We start from the raw sequence: 26,689 nt of genomic DNA on the forward strand, positions 1-26,689 counted from the left end.
TGGGAACAGTTGATGTAAGGGGGCATTCTGCTGGGGCAGTTGATGTAAGGGGGCATTCTGGTGTGAATAGTAAGGAGGTACTCTGATGAAAAGGGGCACTCTGATGGGGACACCTGATGTAAAGGGAACTCTGACAGGGACACCTGATATAAGGAGGCACAGGTTCTTTTTATTCATTCTAATCTATTGACAGTACTGCCTCGGTTTGCCAGATATTATCTCGGGGTTGTGACTCTTGCTAGTGAAGCGCACTGACACATTCCCACAAATGCGATTTCCAATGCAACTTGAGTTGCACAGAATTGCATGACAATAGAAATAACATTGTTTTTAAGGGTGGCCATTCACATCAATGCAATGTGACTGTGATGTGACTTATAGGGTAGGGTCCTGTGCTATTTTAGTGCGATTTTGTGGGCCATACTTCAATGGAGACATATGAAGATGAATTTAGATAAGGTTTTTTTTAAGCAGTTTTGGCTTAAAACAAAGTGTGAACCAGGGTTACATGATGGGGTAATGCTGATCCCCTACATCTCTGTCATACTGCTGACCTTATTAATACCCCCTGACTTTTTATACTGCACCCCCAGATCTGATAGGCTAGTCCTGGGCAGGCATGTACTGGCCATGGGGACTACAGGGAGTTTCCCGGTGGGCCGATGGCTCGGTGGGCCGGTTTCAGTGACAGCCTGTCAAAGTAATGGCTTTCTTGGTTCTGCCTCATCTTCACGCAGTGATGTGAGAAAGATGAGAAAAATACAGAGGAGAATAAGTGAAATAATAAAAGAGGTTAGTGAGGACTCCTTAAGGATGTTATGCTACTTATTTTTTTTTTGCACAATTGCGTATAGTTTATATACTGTTTTTGTGCTTGTTTGCACAATTAAAGTGGGCCAGTCTGGATGAATTCCAGGGCCAAATTTTTATCCCAGTCCAGCCCTGGTCCTGGGGATACTAGGGAATGTTCATTGTATTGTGTCCAGTGTGCAGGTTTATTTGGAGAAGAAAAGTTGACATGTGAAGAGATGAACTCCAGATGAGTGTCCCCTTGTCTTTGCTGTGTCAGTGTTGTCACCTTGTACTCAGCACTTTGCAGGTCACATACTTATAGAGGAGAAATGTACAGCCAACGTGCTGAGACTTCGCTCTCTGCTCCGGAGCCGTCACGTGACTGGGATCGGCCGGGAGGAGGGAGGCAGAGCAGCAGGAGATCCCCCCCCTCCTCCTCCTCCTCCTCCTCCTCCTCCTCCTCCTCCCCAGTGTAGCCAACCTGGGACTCCTGATCCCCTTGCAACTTTCCTGACTACGGAGGAGCTGCTGACAGCACACAGATCGGGGCATCCCATCAACAAATAAACTTTGCCTGCAAGCCATCCTTAGTGTCCTGCCCAATAAGAAGATCAGGTCCACCATGGAGAAGCAATGATTTAGCAATCATTTTCCATGACGGACCTTGTAAAAGTGAAAGGGGATCATCTGAATGAGGAGTGAGATGTTGGGGATCGCCATGTCAGCAGATGGTGTGTAGCCAGCGATCTCCTATGTAGTGATGAAGAAGGAGGTGAGCACCATGCCAGACTCCACAGCACTCAGCCTCTTCCAGGAGATCAGCCCTGAGGGACCCCTAACTAACTTTCTGAGCAAGGCACTCAAGTGTAGACAGGGAGTGACAGCTCTGGAGGAGGTAAGTGCTCATTGCCCTGTGTGCAGACTTTTGTGACATCAGTTCTCCTTTTATTTGTTGATGTTGTGCTGGTGACATGTGTGGATGTCATTGTCACACCTTGTGGGGAGCAGAGGGTGAGGTGATGGGAGGAGTGCTGGATGGAGTGCAGGAGATGCTGGAAATCAAAGGAGCTTCTTTATTTCCGCATACCAGTAACTAGAAGCGATTCTTTCTTTCTCCTTCCCACAGACCCCTCCTTCTCCCCCCATCACCTATTACATACCCTCTTCTCTTCTCTTTTCTTCTACTCCTTAACCACTTCAATACTGCCCATCTTCACACCCCTTTCCTGCCCAGGACAATTCTCAGCTTTCAGCCCCATCGCACTTTGAATGACAATTGCGCGGTCATGCTACATTACATTTTTTATCATTTTGTTCACACGACTAGAGCTTTCTTTTGGTGGTATTTACTCATCACTGGGTTATTTATTATTACTTGCTAAATAAACAAAAAAGAAGACTGATTTATTTATTTTTTATTTTTTTTAAACACGTTTTTCTTTGTTTCTGTTTTGCAAATAAATAATTGTTCTTCGTAAATTTAACCCAAAATGTATTCTGCTACATGTCTTTGGTGAAAATAACCCAAATCAGTGTATATTATTTAGTCTGTAGTAGAGCTGCACGATTCTGGCCAAAATGAGCATCACGATTTTTTTGCTTAGAATAAAGATTGCGATTCTCGTGGCGTAACATCAGCTTTCACATTATACAAAGAAAATGGGCTAACTTTACTGCTTTTTTTTTTTTTTTTTTAATTCATTAAAGTGTATTTTTTTTTCCCCCCCAGAAAATTGCATTTGAAAGACCGCTGCGCAAATATGGTGTGACTTAAAATATTGCAAAAACCACCATTTTATTCTCTATGGTCTCTGCTAAAAAAATATGTACACTGTTTGGGGGTTCTAAGTAATTTTATAGTAAAAAATAATGATTTTATCTTGAAACCAAGTGTCAGAAAAAGGTTTAGTCTTTAAAGTGGATGTAAACCCGAATTTTTTTTTATATATATATATATATCATACTGTAGAGTATAAAATTTCCTATCATTTGAGCCCAGTCTTGCCGCACAGAGTTAATCCAGCTCTGAGCAATCCTCTTTTATTGTTCAGTGAGATAAATCTTGACAAACTGAGAAAAACTTTGTCAAATCCTCCCCCTTGCTGTGAGTGACAGGGGATTTACATATCTCCTGCACTAGCCTAAGACATGCATTATTTTTTAATTCCCTCCCCCACTCCTTTCTTCAGCAGCTCTGCAAGGATTGGCTGTTCCACAGCTCAGCATGATTTGGCATGCTGAAGTCATGTGGTTACTTTCCTGTCTTTTCACTGGATGTTAGAGATCATAGCAGAAGTTCAGTGTAAGGGCTCTTTCACACGGGGCAGATCAGTCATGATCCGCCCCGTGAACACCCGCTTGCTCAGCGGGGATCGCTCCGCCGATCCCCGCTGAGCAGGAAGATGACAGGTCCATCGCTGCACGCTGTGCAGCGGCGGACCTGTCAGAGCGCCGCTCTCCCCTATGGGGGGATCGGATGATGACGGACCGTAGTGTCCGTCGTCACCCGATCCGATCCGAAAACGGATGGAAAAGTAGGTTTTTCCTCCGTTACACTTTTCGGATCGGAGCGGGTCGGATGTCAGCGGACATGTCACCGCTGACATCCGACGCTCCATAGGGATGAATGTATGTCTGTTTTTCATCCGAAAACGGAAGGATGAAAAACGGACATACGGATCGTCCGTGTGAAAGAGGCCTATGAAATACAGTGTGGAGTGTAGAGGTGGGCGGGGAGTCTACTGACATCACAACTCCACCCACCGAGCTCCAGACAACAGACCCACCCACAGAATATGCAGTTTTTCATCTCTCTTAACAGACAGAGGGGAGACATTTGACAGGTAAAGATACATGCAGAAGGCTTGTATATCCTTATAGATAACCCCTATGGCAGTAGTTTAGAAAGGATAACATTGGGTTTACATCCACTTTAAGTGGTTAACCACTTGCCTACCGGGCACTTACACCCCCTTCCTGCCCAAGCCATTTTTCAGCTTTCAGCGCTGTCGCACTTTGAATAACAATTGCGCGGTCATGCTACACTGTACCCAAACACATTTTTTTAGCATTTTCTTCACACAAATAGAGCTTTATTTTGGTGGTATTTATTCACTGCTGGGTTTTTTATTTTTTACAAAAAAAAAAAAAGACCAAAAATGTTGAAAAAAAATATTTTTTACTTTTTTTTGTCAGTAAATTTTGTAACTAAGTAATTTTTCGCCTTCACTGATGTGCGCTGATTAGGTGGCACTGATGGGCACTGATAGGCTGAACTGGTGGGCATTGATGAGATGGAACTTATGGGCACTGATTAGGTGGCACTGATGAGGATGCACAAATATGCCGTACTTATGGGCACTGATAGGTGGCACTGATATGTGGCACTGATGAGCATTGATAGGCGGCACTGAGGGGCACTGTTAGGTGGCACTGATGGGCACTAATAGACAGCACTGGTAGGCAGCACTGGTGGGCACTGATAGGTGGCACTGGTGGGCACTAATAGGCGGAATGGATAGGCAGTACTGATGGGCATTGATGGGTGGCACTGATGGGCATTACTGATAGGCATTGATTGACAGCAGTGATGGGCATTGATGGGCAGCACTGATAGGCAGCACTAATTGCCAGCACTGACTGGCATCGCTAATGGGCACTAATTGGTGGCACTTGTGGGCAGTGGTGGGCACTGATTGCTGCCACTGGTGAGCACTAATAGCTGGCATTGGTGGGCACTGATTTGTGACACTATTTTGCAATGATGTAATCAGGGCACTGATAATCAGTGCCCTGATTACATTCCTAGATGTCCCCCTGCGTGGAGATGCCGCTGATCGGCTCTCCTCGCCACACACTCTGTCAGTGTGAGGCGAGGAGCGCGGATTACCGGAACTTCCTTGTTTACATGTGATCAGCTGTGATCGGACACAGCGGATCACATGGTTAAAGAGCCACAGAGATCGGGGCCGCGATCGCCACGCTGCGTGCCCCCGCGAGCGTGGCCATTTGATGGTGGATGGGCGGCAAGCAGTTAAACTTCCCTCATTTACAGACCGAAGTTCATTCCTTTGATCTAAAGAACAAAATGTTACAATGTTTATAGTTAGCTCAGGGCTGAGGAATGTTGTGAAACTAGGCAGACTGCCTGTTTTTGTTTTGTTTTTTACAGCTGTCGGCTTGAGCAGAGAATTCTCTTCATAGAAAGAATCAGGAAACAGCTTTGTTAAAATTGCGAGGGGGAAAAATTTGATTCTCGATTCTTAATGATTAATTGTGCAGCTTTAGTCTGTAGGAATGTTATAGAGTCCACAAACTATGGTATACAGTGCATCCGGAAAGTATTCACAGCGCTTCACTTTTTCCACATTTTGTTATGACAATGTAAAAGAAGTTTTGTTTGAAATCTTTGCAAATTTATTAAAAATAAAAAAGGAAAAAAAAATCACATGTACATAAGTATTCACAGCCTTTGCCATGACATTCAAAATTGAGCTCAGGTGCATCCTGTTTCCACTGATCATCCTTGAGATGTTTCTTCAACTTGATTGGAGTCCACCTGTGGTAAATTCAGTTGATTGGACATGATTTGGAAAGGCACACACCTGTCTATATCAGGTCCCACAGTTAACAGTGTATGTCAGAGCACAAACCAAGCCATGAAGTCCAACGAATTGTCTGTAGACCTCCGAAACAGGATTGTATTGAGGCACAGATCGGGGGAAGGGTACAGAACATTTTCTGCAGCATTGAAGATCCCAATGAGCACAGTGGCCTCCATCATCCATAAATGGAAGAAGTTTGGAACCACCAGGACTCATCCTAAAGCGGGCCGCCCGGGCCAAACTGAGTGATCGGGGGAGAATGGACTTAGTCAGGGAGGTGACCAAAAACCCGATGGTCACTCTGACAGAGCTCCAGCATTTTTCTGTGGAGAGAGGAGAACCTTCCAGAAGAACAACCATCTCTGCAGCACTCCACCAATCATGCCTGTATGGTAGAGTGGCCAAACAGAAACCACTCCTCAGTAAAAGGCACATGACAGCCCACCTGGAGTTTGCCAAAAAGGCACCTGAAGGACTCTCAGACCATGAGAAACAAAATTCTTTCCTCTGATGAAACAAAGACTGAACTCTTTGGCCTGAATGGCAAGCGTCATGTCTGGAGGAAACCAGACATCGGTCATCCCCTGGCCAATACCATGAAGCATGGTGGTGACAACATCATGCTGTGGGGATGTTTTTCAGCGACAGGAACTGGGAGATTGGTCAGGATGGAGGGAAAGATGAATGCAGCAATGTACAGAGGTATCCTTGATGAAAACCTGCACCAGAGAGCTCTGGACCTCAGACTGGGGCAAAGGTTTATCTTCCAACAGGACAATGACCCTAAGCACACAGCCAAGATAGCAAAGGAGTGGCTATGGGACAACTCTGTGAATGTCCTTGAGTGGCCCAGCCAGAGCCCAGACTTGAACCTGATTGAACATCTCTGGAGAGATCTGAATGTCTGTGCACTGACGCTCCCCATCCAACCTGATGGAGCTTGAGAGGTCCTGCAAAGAATAGGAGAAACTGCCCAAAAATAGGTGTGCCAAGCTTGTAGCATCATACTCCAAAAGACTTAAAGCTGTAATTGGTGCCAAAGGTGATTCAATAAAGTATTGTGCAAAGGCTGTGAATAGTTATGTACATTGGATTTTTTTCTATTTTTATTTTTAATAAATTTGCAAAGATTTCGAACAAACTTCTTTCACGTTGTCACTATGGGGTATTGTTTTTTTAGAATTTTGAGGAAAATATTGAATTTAATCCATTTTGGAATAATGCTGTAACATAACAAAATGTGGAAAAAGTGAAACGCTGTGAATACTTTCTGGATGCCCTGTTTAAACACTATATTACCAAAAGTATTGGGGCGCCTGCCTTTACATGCACATGAACTTTAATGGCATCCCAGTCTTAGTCCGTAGGGTTCAATATTAAGTTGGCCCACCCTTTGCAGCTATAACAGCTTCAACTCTTCTGGGAAAGCTGTCCACAAGATTTAGGAGTGTGTCTATGGGAATATTTGACCATTCTTCCAGAAGCGCATTTGTGAGGTCAGGCACTGATGTGGATGAGAAAGGCCACATCAGCTGAAAAACTCCTTTTCAAACCCACTAGTTCTTGGGTTTTTCCAGCCAGAAAATGCTGTTGCCAAAAAATGCTGATAAAAGCCTTTGTGTGCATGGACAGATAGGGTAACATGCTCGGGAGTTTACTGGGTGCAGAAAAAAAACGCCTGAAACTAAAAACAGCAGCTGTAAAAACATCCAGTGTGCATGAGGCCTAACTGTTTTTTGAAACTGTTAAATCGATGGGTTTAATCCAGCTTTAAGTTCACGATGTGGGTACAAATCAATTTCAACAAAATTTTCCACTACTTTCGATATAGGAAAATTGCAAAAAAGTGAAATAAAAAAAAAGCATGGTTCTGACAAAAGTCCGTTGTATTCTGTGCATTTTCAAACCGAAAAAAGTGACAGTTGAAGTCTGTTTAGTTGCTACAGTCAGCACCCACGCGTTTATAGAATATTCACTTTAGACCCCTTTCACACCAAGGCATTTTTGCAGCATTTTAGCGCTAAAAATAACGCTATTAAAACGCGCATAAAACGCTCCCCATGCATCTCAATGGACCCTTTCACACTGAGGCGTTGCGCTGGCGGGGCGTTGAGGAAAGTCCTGCAAGCAGCATCTTTGGAGCAGCTTTTGGGCGTTGAAAAAAGCGTTTCTAAAAAGTCTCCATTGAAATGAATTGAGAACGCTGTAAAAACGCCTGAATAGCGCCTATAATCCGCCCTGAGCTGTAGAAAAGTCACGTGATCTTACAAAAAGGTAAACATGCAAGCAGAAAAGAGAGCATCTAAAACAACAGGACTGAAATTGTGGGAAGGTCAGAATGATTAAACAGACCATCTAAGTGCCAAAAAAACTAAATTAAAGTGCCAAAAAAAGAAAATAATCCCAGAAAAATGAAGATTTGAAGTAAAACAAGACACTGCTTGTTACTTTACAAGACACTGCTTGTTTTACATGATATCACAAAGGATAAACATGCAAGCAGAAAGATAGCATCAATAACACATGCATCAATAACGCTTGAAAAACGCTGTTAAAACGCCTGCAGCGTTGCGTTAATCTTACCGCTAGCGCCCCTAAAACGCGGTAAAAATGCGATAAAAACGATAAGGCGTTTTAGGGAGTTTTTGAAGCACCTTGGTGTGAAAGGGGTCTTAAAGCGGAACTAAACCCCCCCCCTATCTTTTTTAGCCACAGAGGCTGCCATCTTAGCCTCTGTTTGATCTGCAGTTGCCATTTTGCTGCACATGTGATCAGTTGTGACACCATATTTGATAGTTTGACAGTTTGCTTGAGAGCACAAGCAAATGTGACAGTTAACATTTCTGGCATGTGCGTGTAATGTAACTGTTTTTTGAAACCATTAAATTGAAGGGTTTAGTTCTGCTTTAAAGCATAACTAAACTCATTGATTAAACACTTAGGCCCCTTTCACACTGGGGCGGTGGGGGCGTCAGCGGTAAAACTGCGCTATTTTTAGCGCCGCTTTACCGTCATTTTTGCTGTGGTATTCGGCCGCTAGCGGTGCGGTTTTAACCCCCGCTGGCGAGCGAAAAAGGGTTAAAAATGCTCGCATAGCGCCGCTACAGCGGTGGTATAGCCGCGCTGCCCCATTGAATTCAATGGGCAGGAGCGGTGAAGGAGCTGTGAATACACCGCGCCTTCACCGCTCCAAAGATGCTGTTTGCAGGAGTTTTTTTCTCTCCTGCCAGTGTGAAAGCCCTCGGGCTTTCACACTGGAGAAACAGCAGCGGCAGTTTTAGGTCGGTTTGCAGGCGCTATTTTCAGCGCAATAAGGCCTGCAAACCGCCCCAGTGTGAAAGGGGCCTTACATTCATGCCATGAATGAAACTGTCACATTCTCTTGTTTTCTCAACTGAACAGTCAGGCCATCAAATGGCTTGTGTCATAACTGATCAAAAGAACATCACCATGGCAACTGCAGATCAAACCGAGGCTAAGATGGCAGCTTCCGTAGATGAAAAAGATAGGGGGCTTTAGTTCCGCTTTAAGCGAATATCCGTTACAGTCTTGATTGTACAATCACATTTGGGACTTAAAATGATTAGGTAGCCCAGGGGCCTGCAGAATTAGATACATTAGATTGGAGCATAGTCTTTGCAAATCTAAAGCTGGCCATACACTAGTGAATTACAGCCGATTCCTGATGAACCAGTCAAAATGCCCTGCTGGCCAAGCAGATGCAGCCGCTGTTTGGCTATTCTGCCCAGCAGGCAGAGAGGTTTGTCCATTGGTGCTGTTAGTGTGGATCAAGGAATCTGTTAGACTTCTTTCGTTCAGCCTGCAGTTTGAACAAAAGCAATGTATCAGTATATGGCCAGCTTAAAAGGTAACTTCTCTTCGGAAAAAAAAAAAAAGCAAATAAAACAAAATAATGTAGCCTATACAATTGCTACACAAGTCATATTGTAACTGCATTTTATTAAAAATTAGCCTTCCTTTTCAGTCTGCAGTATTGTAATTTTCTGTAAAATGCAATGCACTATGGTTACCTGGAGGCATTCTGTACACAGATGGTTTGCAGAACGCCCCCAGAAAATGTCCTGCTTTTGTGATTGGCTTACAGATTTTCCCAGAAGTCTGCACTAAGATATAAATCAGATTTTGAGCATCCCCTGCAACAAAAATGACATTTTTGGTGAGACATTCTTAAAGGGAAATCACCTCTAAAGGGATGCAGACCCTGCCAATTTCCTCAGAGCCCTGCAGGTGCAGCAGCTGACTGATGATTATAAAATCACTCCTATACAGATGCACATGGACGCAGACAAGCACACATCTATTTCTTCAAAATAACAAAAGGTAGGAATCTGCAACAAAGTTTGTTAAAATCCTTGCAAATGTACATTAAACACCCAGAGGGGAATGTTTTTTTTTCAACAAAAGTGGAGTTACTTTTTAAAGCTAGCCAAACGCATACAGATTTCTCTTGTTCAGCCCATAGGCCGAACAAGAGCAAATTATTAGATTTCCCCATGAGTGCGAAACAGTGCAGATGGAAGAATCTGTCCTTTTGGCTATTCTATTCTGACAGATGACACCTGTAGTTGTCAGAATACATGAACTGGGTGCAGTCACTGCTTAGTCAGCAATTTTCCACCCAGCTCCTTTAGCAAAAGCTGATTAAAAAAATCAACTTTTTTTGAGTTGGGCGGCGCCCAATTTTGGCTGTTTCAATAGGAATCATTGAAAATTTCAGCTGTGTATGACAGGCTTAAAGTGGAACTTTAGTCAGAAAATTAAGTCCCGCTAGATCACTTCAGGCTGCCCCCTTTTGTAGGTGTAGCTATGTAAAACACACACACATGCTCAGTTGCTCTCTATTTTTTGGCACTGTACCTAACATGTAGAGGCTGATCTGCTGACAGCCTAAAGATTTACTGCTGCTCAGGGGCTCTGAGCTTCAGAAAAATGGCAGCCTCCAGCAAGAAGAAACAGGAACAATGCTGGAGGCAATTTACAGCACACACTCATTTTAGTAGCATAATTATTAATGTGAAAGGTATGTTCCTTGCTAGAGAATTTTTTTTATCAAGTTGTTATGGTTGTTATGGGTAAAGTTAAGAGCCAAAACTCACCTTTGTGGTGCATTGCAGTTAGTACACTGTGGTGCTTTTCCTTTTAAGTGGTACTCCAACTCACACTATGCAGCTCCAACTACCTTGTGTTCAGGGCTAGATTTCCCAACAGACAATGTAGGCATGTTGCTACAGGCACCTTTCTTAGAGAGGCGCCCGTCTGTATGTGTTTTTTTAATCTCTCTATATACAGACTGATTGTGATATACACAGAGCACAGACTTTAGATGGGGGATATTACAATTCTGGAACGAGGATCAGTCTGTAGATGATTCCTCTATTTACACACACAAAGGGGTCCCGGGGGGAGATAACTTTAGATCGGCGGTATGTAGTGCAGCGGGGTTTCCTGCGGTGATCGGACCTGGGATGTCCTGGCTCCTGGTCTCTGTACATGGGGTACGAGGAGCGGATACATCTCAGTGGTGATTGGTGCAGTATATTAGGGACTCATCTTGGTGTTGGGGGGTGTCCGGTGCTCACAGCTCTACGCCCCGGGGATCGGTTTCCTCTCCGTTCTCCGTCTAGTACCGGATCCATGACGCATATCACCCAATAATCCCTCCGGGACAGTGGCAGTGCTACGATCACACCCCCCGCACACTGCCCAAAGTTTTCCAAGGACAAGGCCCTGATGGGACTAGTGGTGTGTCCTGTCTGAGCTGTGCGCTGCCCTCCCCCCACTAGATGAAACCGAATAACCGAATCCCCTCCCTACATGTGGGCTGGACGAAGCAGGGAGCTGCAGAGGAGCTGGGATGGGATCAGGGGATGGATGGAGCCAGGATGGGATTGGGGTGATGAATGGAGCCAGGATGGGAACAGGGTGATGGATGGAGCTGGGATGGGATCGTGGTGATGGATGGACCTGGAATGGGACCGGGGTAGTGGATGGAGCTGGGATGGGATTGGGGTGATGGATGGAGCCAGGATGGGATCAGGGTGATGGATGATGCTGGGATAAGATCAGGGTGATGGATGGAGCCGGGATGGGATCTGGGTGGTGGATGGAGCCGGGATGATATCGAAGGGATGGTTGGAGCAGGGATGGGATTGGGGTGGTGGATAGAGCCGGGATGGGATCAGAGGGATGGTTGGAGCAGGCATAGGATTGGGGTGGTGGATGGAGCCGAGATGGGATCGAAGGTATGGTTGGAGTAGGGATGGGATCGGGGTGATGGATGGACTTGGGATGGGACCAGGGTAGTGGATGGAGCCAGGATGGGATTGGGGTGATGGATGGAGCAAGGATGGGATCAGGGTGATGGCTGGAGTTGGGATAGGATCAGGGTGATGGATGGAGCCGAGATGGGATCGGGGTGGTGGATGGAGCCGGGATGGGATCAAAGGGATAGTTGGAGCAGGGATGGGATTGGGGTGGTGGATGGAGCCGGGATGGGATCAGATGGATGGTTGGAACAGGCATAGGATTGGGGTGTTGGATGGAGCCGAAATGGGATCGGAGGGATGGTTGGCGTAGGGATGGGATCGGGGTGGTGGATGGAGCCGGGGTGGGATAGGAGGGATGATTGGAGCAGGGATTGGATCGGGGTGGTGCATGGAGCCGGGATGGGATCGGAGGGATGGTTGGAACAGGGATGGTATCGGGGAGGTGGATGGAGCCGGGATGGGATCGGGGAGGTGGATGGGACCAGAATAGGATGGGGGGGGTGGGGGGTGTAATGGGATCGGGGGCGCTTCAGAATTCTCTCTCTATAGGATCCTGAGATAAAAATCCAGCCCTGCTTGCGTTGGGGTACGCTGGGTCAGAAAAAATCCATTGTCCATTCTGGTGCAATGGCAGCACTTTCAAAATGAAAGGTATTTCAAAGAGCAAAGATGATCAAAGAGGGGAATTGCAAGAGAATAAAGTATTCAAAAAAAAAAATAAGGAAAAAAAAAGAAAAGATTGAGACAAAAACTTCAAATCAAGTCCCTCTCTGTTTAGTTTTTTTTTTATTATTATTGCATTCTTCAAGATTTGTATTTGCATATTGTTTGTTATATGCTGTACATTATTTGAAAAATGTTCTCTGTACAGTTTAATTGTGCTATATACTGTAAACTAAATACCTATAATATATAAATTCACTTTTTAATTGGTTTGCTGATGCAGTGCTATTTGTAGGACTTTGTGGATTGCCAGAATTGCTCCCCATTCTTTTCTCTGGAGAGCGTTCTATATCACTGAGTTGCAGACTTTTCCAAAATGACCACCAGACCCCTCAGTTGTGAATTTACAGTATGCCCATGTGATAATAATTTATTGGCCATCTCTGCCTGTGCTGCCTTGTCATTTCTGCTACCTGGCCGAGGGAGAGAAAATGCAAGTAGCATGGTGGGGAGCATCCCGTGACAGAAACAGTGGTATCTTGTGAGTAATTAGAGGGGCCCCAGTGGCGTTCAGTGACTGGGCCCCATAATACCCAAAATGCAACTTTCATGATGATATCTGTAAAGCAGTGTTGCCCTGCAGCAGTTTGCAGTGCAGTCATATGCAGTGACAGATACATTTAAATTTGTTAATAGTAGTTACAGCAGGTTTAACAATGCCCTATACCAGGGTATTCTCAAGGTTTAGTGGAACTCTAGGGTTCCTTCAGAGGTTTTTTAGGGTTTTTTTTAGCTGTGGCTGATTGACTTCCCACCTGATGGTACCTGCATAGGTTTGGGTCCAGTGCCACTTGGCAAAGGGGGGGAGGGGGGCATTCTGACCACTAATGTAAGGGGGGCATTCTTCCCACTGAATACCACTGTAAGGGGCATTCTTCCCACTGACCACCAAAGTAAGGGGGCAATCTTCCCACTGACCACCAAAGTAAGGGGGCAATCTTTCCACGGACCTTTAATATAAGGAGGCAATATTCCCACTGACCTTCAAAGTAAGGGGGCAATCTTCCCACCGACCTCCAGTGTAAGGGGGCAATCTTCCCACTGACCTCCAATGTAAGGGGGCAATCTTCTTGCCAACCTTCAATGTAAAGGGGGCAATCTTCCCACTGACCTTCAATGTAAGGGGGCAATTTTTCCACTGACCTTCAATGTAAGAAGGCAATCTTCCTACTGACCTTAAATGTAAGGAGGCTATCTTCCTACTCACCTTCAATGTAAGGAGGCAATCTTCCCACTGACCTTCAATGTAAGGGGGCAATCTTCCTACTGATCTTCAATGTAAGGAGGCAATCTTCCTACTGACCTTCAATGTAAGGAGGCTATCTTCCTACTCACCTTCAATGTAAGGAGGCAATCTTCCCACTGACCTTCAATGTAAGGGGGCAATCTTACCACTGATCTTCAATCTAAAGGGCAATTTTCCCACTGACCTTCAATGTAAGGAGGCAATCTTCCTACTGATCTTCAATGTAAGGAGGCAATCTTCCTACTGACCTTCAATGTAAGGAGGCAATCTTCCCACTGACCTTCAATGTAAGGGGGCAATCTTACCACTGATCTTCAATCTAAAAGGCAATTTTCCCACTGACCTTCAATGTAAGGAGGAAATCTTCCTACTGACCTTCAATGTAAGGAGGCAATCTTCCTACTGACCTTCAATGTAAGGAGGCAATCTTCCCACTGACCTTCAATGTAAGGGGGCAATCTACCTACTGACCTTCAATGTAAGGAGGCAATCTTCCTACTGACCTTCAATGTAAGGAGGCAATCTTCCCACTGACCTTCAATGTAAGGGGGCAATCTTACCATTGATCTTCAATCTACGGGGACAATCTTCCCACTGTTCTCCTGTGTAAGGAGGCAGTCTTCCAACTGACCTTCAATGAAGGGGGGAAATCTTCCCAATGACCTTCAATGTAAGTGGGCAATCTAGGCACTGACCTTCAGTGTAAGGGGACAATCTTCCCACTGACCTCAACTGTAAGGAGTCACTCCTACCACTGACCTTCAATGTAAGAGGGCAATCTTCCCACTGACCTCCAATGTAAGGGGGCGTTCTTCTCACTGACCACCAATGTAAAGGGCATTCTTCTCACTGACCGCCAATGTAAAGGGCATTCGTCCTGCTGACCACCAATTTAAGGAACATTCTTTCCACTGATATATTATATATTTTGACAATATAAGGGGCATTATTCTCAGCGACCTGCAATGTAAGTGGGCATTCTTCCCACTGACCACCATTGTAGGGGGCATTCTTCCCTCTAACCACCAATGTAAGGAGGAGGACTCTTTCCACTGATCACCAATGTAAGGGGATGATTCTTCTCACTGACCACCAAAACAAAGGCAGGATTCATTTCACTAACCACCAATGTAAGGGGAGGATTCTTTCCACTGACCACCAAAATAAGGGGGGCATTATTCCCACTGAGCACCAATGTAAGGAGCATTTATTTCAAAAGGAAACCCAAAAAATTAATTTTAGCAGGGGTTCTTTGAAATCTAAATATTATTTTAAGGGTTCATGTGGGGTAAAAAGGTTGAGAAAGGATGCGCTATACATTAATGAACTATCATGAATTCTTATTTGTAAATCTCTAATATAAAAGGGCATTACAAAGACAGTTTTTTTTGCAGCTCAGTTATTAAATAACAAGTGGTTGATGTGGTTGGGCATCGACCCTGACTCTCAATACTTGTGGTCTTTGAATGGTTTCTTTTGATCCAGATATTTGGCTTTAGTGTTTGTGTGTAATCTGGCGTATACATGGATATGTGATGGTTAGGTTGAATGGCCAGACCAGTTGAAGACCCAGGATTTGGAACCAGAAAGAAGTGTTTCAAAGCATTGCCCATGTATGTTTAATGTTAAATGTAGAAGATCTAGATGCCTGTAACCACTGGTGAACGTCAGAATTGTGCAGGGGGCAGTGAACTCTGTTGTATGACCACATGCACATATATAATTATATCTAACAACCTTTTCAGTGAGCTTTTTAAAATTGTTAACTGGCTGCTCTAAGAGACTAACTAGTTCCAGAATTTTTCTTTCTATTCTAGAAGATTGGGGGTATAGATCTCCTGCTCCTCCATAGCATTCAGTGATTCTTCCTGTCGACCTCAATGTCACTAGGGTACATGGTAGTGACTTACAGGTTGGTAGGAGGAACCAGTGTGTGCTGTGGGGGACCAGGAGATCAACACCACTAAAAGTGTTGGTTTCTGCAGAATACTTTAGCTGGGGATCTCTCTGGATCAGAGTGGTGTTCAGTTGCACGGGTGATGGGAAAGATAAGTATTTACTTGCAGGTGGGCACTTTTAATTATGAGACAGACAGAGTCGCTTTCAAGTAAACTTGTAGTGCAAAAATATGTTGGATGAAATTGCTAAATTTTCCATTTGAAAATGCTTATCCAATGACTCCATTGCTTTCTAAGTCACTGATCCAGGAAATGTATGTATATCAGGAGTTCTAACTATACCAACTGCATACTCATTCAAAGTCAGTGGTGTTGACTTGGAGTAGATGTTGTTCACCTAGAAAAGTGTAGGTATATTAGTACAACCCAGTGCTGGTCAGATAATTTCTAAGCATGAAAAATATAGAGACAGACAATTCATTGAGGCTCGGTTCACATATCTGCGAATCTGATGCATTTAGAACTGCATCCGATTCGCATAACATGTGAACTGGACCAGCTTACAATGGAGCGGGTTCACACATGTCCGGGGCAGCCACAGTCCGTTTTTTAAAAGAGTCCTGTCCTGTGTGATTTTAGATTGGGTTCAGGTGCAAATTCAAATAAAAATTTGCACGTCAATCGCACCTTAACCGGTAAAAAAAGCTGCAAGGGACTCCTTTTTAAAACTGACTGAAAACCGCAGCCGGACGTGTGTATACCTAGCCTAAAGTGGTTGTAAACCTTCACATATACCCAGTGAAGTGACTGGCCTCAGGTGATACACACAGATGAATCAAATCATCCAACATCAATTGTACCTGTTTATCTACAGCCATCTGTCCCCTAAATCCATGCAAAGTGCAGAATTTACACAGAATCTCTCAGCTCTGAAAAGCAGGGGGCAGAGAGCTGAAGTTACATCAGTGAGGAGAGCTGATTGGAGGGAAGAGACACACCCCCTTCACACAGGAACAGAGCTGAGGCTGTCAATCAGCTGGAGGTCCTCCTGTCACCTTTTTTCTCTTGGTGTCAGAAAAACTTGTCAGAGGTGATTCATGCTGATAGCAGAGGAAGGAAGCAGCAGACAGAAATTACACTTATGCCCCATACACACAAGCGGATTTTCACTTTAAATGTGAAAGTGGCCACTATAAAGAAGGGAAGCTAAAACGTGTTTCTTGTTTAAATCTTTATGCTACTTGTGTTGGCTGCTGCTGTTTGACACTATCGGATGCCTGATAGCATGCCAGTGTACACGAGTCTCAAGGGTTTATGTTTTACATTGTGGAATCCACGTTGTGCTTATTGCGTCTCTTGTGCACAACATCTTAAAGTATAACTCCATTCAAAACTTTTATGAATAGAGTGGAGAAGGATTAGAAGCTTTGCCAGGTGTTTACTGTTGTCTGTGTCCCCTTTGAGAAGATTCAACCTTATGCCCCGTACACACGATCGGACATTCCGACAACAAAATCCTGGATTTATTTCTGACGGATGTTGGCTTAAACTTGTCTTGCATACACACGGTCGCACAAATGTTGTTGGAAATTCCGAACGTCAAGAACGCGGTGACGTACAACACGTAAGTTGAGCCGAGAAAAATGAAGTTCAATAGCCAGTGCGGCTCTTCTGCTTGATTCCGAGCATGCGTGGAACTTTGTGTGTTGGAATTGTGTACACACGATCGGAATTTCCGACAATGTATTTTGTTATTGGAAGATTTGAGAATCAGCTCTCAAATTTTTGTTGTGTGTACGGGGCATTACAATTGGTCCTCTGGAAGAGAAACTGAGGGGAGCTCCAGAATTTTAAGGTTGTCACCAGAACTTGAATAGAAGGGATATGTTCCAATAGGGACACTTGTTGCTGTGATTACTGTCAAAGAGGGCATTTCCCTTCATTCTGAGAAGACTCCCACCTACTTTTTGCACAGGAAGTGCAGGGAAATCTCACCGATGAGGACACAGATAACGATAAAAACCTTACAGAATTTTATCCTTTCTACATTATAATGAAAACTAAGACAAAACCTTTTTTGGGTTGGAGTAGAACTGAAATTTTTACCAGCAACTGTGGCAATCAGCGATTTTTAGCAGGACTTTGACATTGCGGCGGACAGATCGGACACTTTTAGGCTCGATTCACATCTATGCATGTTGCTTTTGAGCGTTTCTGCAGTGTTTTTTGTGATACTTGCCACGTTTTTGAGCAGCGTTTTTACAGCGTTTTTGCCAGGTTTTGCGGGTTTTTTTTAACAGTTTTTTTTAGACTGTATACAGTCTAAAAAAAAAAAAAACGCCAAAAACGCAAAACGTGTCAAAAACGCAGCAAAAATGCTGTAAAAACGCTGCAAAAACGATGTTTTTGATGCTGGTCCATTGAATTCTATTACATGCAAAACGCTGCATTTTGCATGAAAAAAAGTCCCTGACCCTTTCCAAAAACGCAGAGGTACAAAAATGCATTGATGTGAACATGTTCCATAGGAACCTATGTTAAAAAATTCCCATGCATTTCTGCAAAATGCTAAATGCATCAAAAAACGCGCTAGTGTGAATGGAGACTTAAAACTTTTTGGACCAGTGACATTATAATGCCCCGTACACACGGTTGGACATTGATCAGACATTCCGACAACAAAATCCATGGATTTTTTCCGACGGATGTTGGCTCAAACTTGTCTTGCATACACACGGTCACACAAAGTTGTCGGAAAATCCGATCGTTCTGAACGCAGTGACATAAAACGCGTACATCGGGACTATAAACGGGGCAGTAGCCAATAGCTTTCGTCTCTTAATGTATTCTGAGCATGCGTGGTACTTTGTGCGTTGGATTTGTGCACACGCGATCGGAATTTCCGATAACGGATTTTGTTGTCGGAAAATTTTATAGCAAGCTCTCAAACTTTGTGTGTCGGAAATTCCTATGGAAAATGTGTGATGGAGCCTACACACGGTCGGAATTTCCAACAACAAGGTCCTATCACACATTTTCCATCGTAAAATCCAGCAAAAATAAAAGTGTAGCGCTATATATTATACAAACATATTAATCAAAAAAATCCATAAATGTATACAGACAGTAAATAGAACCTTATCACACCTTGTATGACTAAAAATGTGAGATACACAGTAAAGTAACACTGTGTTAATCAGCGAAACAGTTAAGGTGAAACATTAAATAGTAAACTTAATTAGCAATTATAAGCAATAACTTAAATTTGAAAAACCGTAAAGGTTCGGCAAATCAGCCACCTAATTTACACAAAGAAAAAAGTCCACAATAAAATTTTGTAGAAAAAATTGTGAAAGAAAAAAACCACCACCAAAAGTCTATGGGGGTTGCACGCTGAGGTGGTAGAAATATAACTCCCAAGTTCACACGTAGATAAAATTCATCAAATCTGGCAGATAGGTAGACAATGAAGGAACCACAGGTGAACAGAGGGTCTAGATTGGTGTCAGGGCCATCACCGGAAACATCAAGAGGCTTACCGGAACTTAATGACTTGAAAAGACATACGTCCTACAAGTCAAAAAGGCTTGTTGACAAACCGGTCTGAATAGTATATCTTGTCAGGTATCCTCAGCATACAGTGGGAAGGGGGATATCAGCACAGCTTCCACATCTTCTCGTAGCTTCTCTCGTCTCTTGCAAAAGCCCGTTCGGGGCGTATGTCTTTTCAAGTCATTAAGTTCCGGTAAGCCTCTTGATGTTTCCGGTGATGGCCCTGACACCAATCTAGACCCTCTGTTCACCTGTGGTTCCTTCATTGTCTACCTATCTGCCAGATTTGATGAATTTTATCTATGTGTGAACTTGGGAGTTATATTTCTACCACCTCAGCGTGCAACCCCCATAGACTTTTGGTGGTGGTTTTTTCTTTCACAATTTTTTCTACAAAATTTTATTGTGGACTTTTTTCTTTGTGTAAATTAGGTGTCTGATTTGCCGAACCTTTATGGTTTTTCAAATTTAAGTTATTGCATATAATTGCTAATTAAGTTTACTATTTAATGTTTCACCTTAACTGTTTCGCTGATTAACACAGTGTTACTTTACTATGTATCTCACATTTTTGGTCATACAAGGTGTGATAAGGTTCTATTTACTGTCTGTATACATTTATGGATTTTTTTGATTAATATGTTTGTATAATATATAGTGCTACACTTTTATTTTTGCTGTTATCCCCTACCTTGAGTCTATAGGTGTGTTAGCTGCTATTTTAGTGTTTTTCCTGATTTTAGCGCAGCGCTGTACTTATCTCCCTATTCTCCATCGTAAAATCCGACCGTGTGTACAGAGCATTACATTGTTCAAAGCTAAAACTATCCACTGATCACTGTATAAATGACACTAGCAGGGAAGGGGTTAACACTAGGGGGCGATCAAGGGGTTAAGTGTGTCCTAGGGAGGTGTCCCTAGTTGTGGGAAGTGAGTGGACTGACTGGGAGTAAAGAGAGATCGCTATTCCTAATCACTACCGTAGAAACAGACGATCACACTGTACTCCCCTGTCAGGACGGGAATCTGCTTTGTTTACACTGGTAGATCCCCGTTCTGCCTCTCTGAGGAGTGATCGTTGGTGGCTGGCAGGCATTGCGGCCGCTGGACCCGAGAATCAGCTTCCCCGCTGTGCAGCGGGCTTGTGCGTGCACCCACAGTGACTCGTGCAGGAAACGACGTACGGGTACGTCGTTTCGAGCAATAGGCAGCCCTGCCGCAGTATATATGCGGTGGGCGGTCCTTAACCACTTGCCGACCGCCTAACGTATATATACGTCGGCAGAATGGCACGGGCAGGCAGAATCACGTACCTGTACGTGATCTGCCTCCCGCGGGCGGGGGGTCCGATCGGACCCCCCCCCCGGTGCCATCGGCGGTCGGCATCTGACTGGGAGCGTCGGGAGGCGAGGGGGAGACCATCCGATCGTGACCCCCCCCTCGCGATCGCTCCCAGCCAATGGGAATCCTCCTCTGCCTGTGTGTAGTTTCACACAGGCAGAGGATGTGATGTCATCTCTCCTCGGTCTGGCAGTTTCCGTCCAGCGCCGAGGAGAGAAGACATGTAAGTCCACACAACACAAACACACACAGTAGAACATGCCAGGCATACTTTACACCCCCGATCCCCCCCCGATCGCCCCCCGATCCCCCCCCAATCACCCCCCCCCCCGTCACAAACTGACATTAGCAGTATTTTTTTTTTTTTTTTTTTTTCTGATTACTGCATAGTGTCAGTTTGTGACAGTTACAGTGTTAGGGCAGTGAATATTACCCCCCTGTAGGTCTAGGATACCCCCCTAACCCCCCCTAATAAAGTTTTAACCCCTTGATCACCCCCTGTCACCAGTGTCACTAAGCGATCATTTTTCTGATCGCTGTATTAGTGTCGCTGGTGACGCTAGTTAGAGACGTAAATATTTAGGTTCGCCGTCAGCGTTTTATAGCGACATGGACCCCCATATACTATCTAATAAAGGTTTTAACCCCTTGATTGCCCCCTAGTTAACCCTTTCACCACTGATCACCGTATAACTGTTATGGGTGACGCTGGTTAGTTCGTTTATTTTTTATAGTGTCAGGGCACCCGCCGTTTATTACCGAATAAAGGTTTAGCCCCCTGATCGCCTGGCGGTGATATGCGTCGCCCCAGGCAGCGTCAGATTAGCGCCAGTACCGCTAACACCCACGCACGCAGCATACGCCTCCCTTAGTGGTATAGTATCTGTACGGATCAATATCTGATCCGATCAGATCTATACTAGCGTCCCCAGCAGTTTAGGGTTCCCGAAAACGCAGTGTTAGCGGGATCAGCCCAGATACCCGCTAGCACCTGCGTTTTGCCCCTCTGCCCGGCCCACCCAAGTGCAGTATCGATCGATCACTGTCACTTACAAAACACTAAACGCATAACTGCAGCGTTCGCATAGTCAGGCCTGATCCCTGCGATCGCTAACAGTTTTTTTGGTAGCGTTTTGGTGAACTGGCAAGCACCAGCCCCAGGCAGCGTCAGATTAGCGCCAGTACCGCTAACACCCACGCACGCACCGTACACCTCCCTTAGTGGTATAGTATCTGATCGGATCAATATCTGATCCGATCAGATCTATACTAGCGTCCCCAGCAGTTTAGGGTTCCCACAAACGCAGTGTTAGCGGGATCAGCCCAGATACCTGCTAGCACCTGCGTTTTGCCCCTCCGCCCGGCCCAGCCCAGCCCACCCAAGTGCAGTATCGATCGATCACTGACACTTACAAAACACTAAACGCATAACTGCAGCGTTCGCAGAGTCAGGCCTGATTCCTGCGATCGCTAACAGTTTTTCTGGTAGCGTTTTGGTGAACTGGCAAGCACCAGCCCCAGGCAGCGTCAGGTTAGCGCCAGTACCGCTAACACCCACGCACGCAGCATACGCCTCCCTTAGTGGTATAGTATCTGATCGGATCAATATCTGATCCGATCAGATCTATACTAGCGTCCCCAGCAGTTTAGGGTTCCCACAAACGCAGTGTTAGCTGGATCAGCCCAGATACCCGCTAGCACCTGCGTTTTGCCCCTCCGCCCGGCCCAGCCCAGCCCACCCAAGTGCAGTATCGATCGATCACTGACACTTACAAAACACTAAACGCATAACTGCAGCGTTCGCAGAGTCAGGCCTGATCCTTGCGATCGCTAACAGTTTTTTTGGTAGCGTTTTGGTGAACTGGCAAGCACCAGCGGCCTAGTACACCCCGGTCGTAGTCAAACCAGCACTGCAGTAACACTTGGTGACATGGCGAGTCCCATAAGTGCAGTTCAAGCTGGTGAGGTGGCAAGCACAAGTAGTGTCCCGCTGCCACCAAGAAGACAAACACAGGCCCATCGTGCCCATAGTGCCCTTCCTGCTGCATTCGCCAATCCTAATTGGGAACCCACCGCTTCTGCAGCGCCCGTACTTCCCCCATTCACATCCCCAACCAAATGCAGTCGGCTGCATGAGAGGCATTTTCTTTATGTCCTCCCGAGTACCCCTACCCAACGAACCCCCCCAAAAAAGATGTTGTGTCTGCAGCAAGCGCGGATATAGACGTGACACCCGCTATTATTGTCCCTCCTGTCCTGACAATCCTGGTCTTTGCATTGGTGAATATTTTGAACGCTACCATGCACTAGTTGAGTATTAGCGTAGGGTACAGCATTGCACAGACTAGGCACACTTTCACAGGGTCTCCCAAGATGCCATCGCATTTTGAGAGACCCGAACCTGGAACCGGTTACAGTTATAAAAGTTAGTTACAAAAAAAAGTGTAAAAAAAAAAAAAACACATACAAAAATATAAAATAAAAAAAAAATAGTTGTCGTTTTATTGTTCTTTCTCTCTCTATTCTCTCTCTCTATTGTTCTGTTCTTTTTTACTGTATTCTATTCTGCAATGTTTTATTGTTATTATGTTTTATCATGTTTGCTTTTCAGGTATGCAATTTTTTATACCTTACCGTTCACTGTGCTTTATTGTTAACTATTTTTTTGTCTTCAGGTACGCCATTCACGACTTTGAGTGGTTATACCAGAATGATGCCTGCAGGTTTAGGTATCATCTTGGTATCATTCTTTTCAGCCAGCGGTCGGCTTTCATGTAAAAGCAATCCTAGCGGCTAATTAGCCTCTAGACTGCTTTTACAAGCAGTGGGAGGGAATGCCCCTCCCCCCCCAACGTCTTCCGTGTTTTTCTCTGGCTCTCCTGTCTCAACAGGGAACCTGAAAATGCAGCCGGTGATTCAGCCAGCTGACCATAGAGCTGATCAGAGACCAGAGTGGCTCCAAACATCTCTATGGCCTAAGAAACCGGAAGCTACGAGCATTTTATGACTTTGATTTCGCCAGATGTAAACAGCGCCATTGGGAAATTGGGAAAGCATTTTATCACACCGATCTTGGTGTGGTCAGATGCTTTGAGGGCAGAGGAGAAATCTAGGGTCTAATAGACCCCAATTTTTGCAAAAAAGAGTACCTGTCACTACCTATTGCTATGATAGGGGATATTTACATTCCCTGAGATAACAATAAAAATGATTAAAAAAAAAAAAAAATGAAAGGAACAGTTTAAAAATAAGATAAAAAAATAATAATAATAAAGAAAAAAAAAAAAAAAAAAAGCACCCCTGTCCCCCCTGCTCTCGCGCTAAGGCGAACGCAAGCGTCGGTCTGGCGTCAAATGTAAACAGCAATTGCACCATGCATGTGAGGTATCGCCGCGAAGGTCAGATCGAGGGCAGTAAGTTTAGCAGTAGACCTCCTCTGTAAATCTAAAGTGGTAACCTGTAAAGGCTTTTAAAGGCTTTTAAAAATGTATTTAGTTTGTCGCCACTGCACGTTTGTGCGCAATTTTAAAGCATGTCATGTTTGGTATCCATGTACTCGGCCTAAGATCATCTTTTTTATTTCATCAAACATTTGGGCAATATAGTGTGTTTTAGTGCATTAAAATGTAAAAAAGTGTGTTTTTTCCCCAAAAAATGCGTTTGAAAAATCGCTGCGCAAATACTGTGTGAAAAAAAAAAATGAAACACCCACCATTTTAATCTGTAGGGCATTTGCTTTAAAAAAAATATATAATGTTTGGGGGTTCAAAGTAATTTTCTTGCAAAAAAAAATTATTTTTTTATGTAATCAAAAAGTGTCAGAAAGGGCTTTGTCTTCAAGTGGTTAGAAGTGTGGGTGATGTGTGACATAAGCTTCTAGATGTTGTGCATAAAATGCCAGGACAGTTCAAAACCCCCCCAAATGACCCCATTTTGGAAAGTAGACACCCCAAGCTATTTGCTGAGAGTCATGTTGAGTCCATGGAATAATTTATATTGTGACACAAGTTGCGGGAAAGAGACAATTTTTTATTTTTTTTATTTTTTTTTGCACAAAGTTGTCACTAAATGATATATTGCTCAAACATGCCATGGGAATATGTGAAATTACACCCCAAAATACATTCTGCTGCTTCTCCTGAGTATGGGGATACCACATGTGTGGGACTTTTTGGGAGCCTAGCCGCGTACGGGACCCCGAAAACCAAGCACCGCCTTCAGGCTTTCTAAGGCCGTAAATTTTTGATTTCACTCTTCACTGACTATCACAGTTTCGGAGGCCATGGAATGCCCAGGTGGCAAAAAAACCCCCCAAATGACCCCATTTTGGAAAGTAGACACCCCAAGCTATTTGATGAGAGGTATAGTGAGTATTTTGCAGACCTCACTTTTTGTCACAAAGTTTTGAAAATTGAAAAAAGAAAAAAAAAAATTTTTTTTCTCGTCTTTCTTTATTTTCAAAAACAAATGAGAGCTGCAAAATACTCACCATGCCTCTCAGCAAATAGCTTGGGGTGTCTACTTTCCAAAATGGGGTCATTTGGGGGGGGGGTTTGTGCCACCTGGGCATTCCATGGCCTCCGAAACTGTGATAGGCAGTGAGGAGTAAAATCAAAAATGTACGCCCTTAGAAATCCTGAAGGCAGTGATTGGTTTTCGGGGTCCCGTACGCGGCTAGGCTCCCAAAAAGTCCCACACATGTGGTATCCCCATACTCAGGAGAAGCAGCTAAATGTATTTTGGGGTGCAATTCCACATATGCCCATGGCCTGTGTGAGCAATATATCATTTAGTGACAACTTTGTGCAAAAAAAAAAAAAAAAAAAAAAAAAATTTGTCACTTTTCCGCAACTTGTGTCAAAATATAAAACATTCCATGGACTCAACATGCCTCAAAGCAAATAGCTTGGGGTGTCTACTTTCCAAAATGGGGTCATTTGGGGGGGTTTTATGTCATCTGGGCATTTTATGGCCTTCAAAACTGTGATAGGTAGTGAGGAGTAAAATCAAAAATGTACGCCCTTAGAAATCCTGAAGGCAGTGATTGGTTTTCGGGGCCCCGTACGCGGTTAGGCTCCCAAAAAGTCTCACACATGTGGTATCCCCATACTCAGGAGAAGCAGCTAAATGTATTTTGGGGTGCAATTCCACATATGCCCATGGCCTGTGTGAGCAATATATCATTTAGTGACAACTTTTTGTAATTTTTTTTTTTTTTTTTGTCATTGTTCAATCACTTGGGACAAAAAAAATGAATATTCAATGGGCTCAACATGCCTCTCAGCAAATTCCTTGGGGTGTCTACTTTCCAAAATGGGGTCATTTGTGGGGGTTTTGTACTGCCCTGCCATTTTAGCACCTCAAGAAACGACATAGGCAGTCATAAATTAAAGGCTGTGTAAATTCCAGAAAATGTACCCTAGTTTGTAGACGCTATAACTTTTGCGCAAACCAATAAATATACACTTATTGACATTTTTTTTACCAAAGACATGTGGCCGAATACATTTTGGCCTAAATGTATGACTAAAATTGAGTTTATTGGATTTTTTTTAGAACAAAAAGTAGAAAATATCATTTTTTTTCAAAATTTTCGGTCTTTTTCCGTGTATAGCGCAAAAAATAAAAACGGCAGAGGTGATCAAATACTATCAAAAGAAAGCTCTATTTGTGGGAAGAAAAGGACGCAAATTTCGTTTGGGTACAGCATTGCATGACCGCGCAATTAGCAGTTAAAGCGACGCAGTGCCGAATTGTAAAAAGTGCTCTGGTCAGGAAGGGGGTAAAACCTTCCGGGGCTGAAGTGGTTAAGTGGTTAATTGGCTCCTGTTTAAATTGGCCCTAGTATGTGTATGTATATGAGTTAGAGACCTTAGATTGTAAGCTCCATGGGGTAAGGAACTGATGTGAATGAACAATGTACATGTAAAACACTGCGTAAATTGACGGCGCTATATAAGTACCTATACTTAATAAATAAATTGAAAGAGTTATTGTGACTGTTCCTTTGCACTACCCCTCTTTGTAATCCTGTGTTTGCCGTGTTTTATTTTTCTTTGTAGAGCTTAGAATCGGATCTCCAAGTTTTGGGTACAATCCGGAAGAGTGTACGATCCATCTATACAGCAGGTCTCTGTGAGTATCAGATACTTAGAGGAAGGTTCAAGGTATCTTAGGATGGTGTAGCGAGCGTATTTCCCAGCTTCCACTTTGAAACATTCAGCACAGCTACAATATGTCTTGCCT

General features: G+C 44.1%; 1 protein-coding gene across 1 annotated transcript in view; it reads left to right on the forward strand.

Moving 5' to 3' along the window:
* The first annotated feature begins 1,220 nt into the window (after window positions 1-1,220).
* LOC141128746 (arf-GAP with SH3 domain, ANK repeat and PH domain-containing protein 3-like) overlaps window positions 1,221-26,689 on the forward strand; it is a 128,197-nt gene continuing 102,728 nt past the window's right edge. Inside the window, exons 1-2 of the mRNA XM_073616211.1 lie at window positions 1,221-1,687; window positions 26,506-26,578. Of these exons, the coding sequence (XP_073472312.1) occupies window positions 1,553-1,687; window positions 26,506-26,578 (208 nt within the window). The 5' untranslated portion in view covers window positions 1,221-1,552. The remainder of the gene's footprint in view (window positions 1,688-26,505; window positions 26,579-26,689) is intronic.

This window comes from Aquarana catesbeiana, linkage group LG02 (genome assembly GCF_042186555.1).
Source record: "Aquarana catesbeiana isolate 2022-GZ linkage group LG02, ASM4218655v1, whole genome shotgun sequence".
NCBI classification, from domain to species: Eukaryota; Metazoa; Chordata; class Amphibia; order Anura; family Ranidae; genus Aquarana; species Aquarana catesbeiana.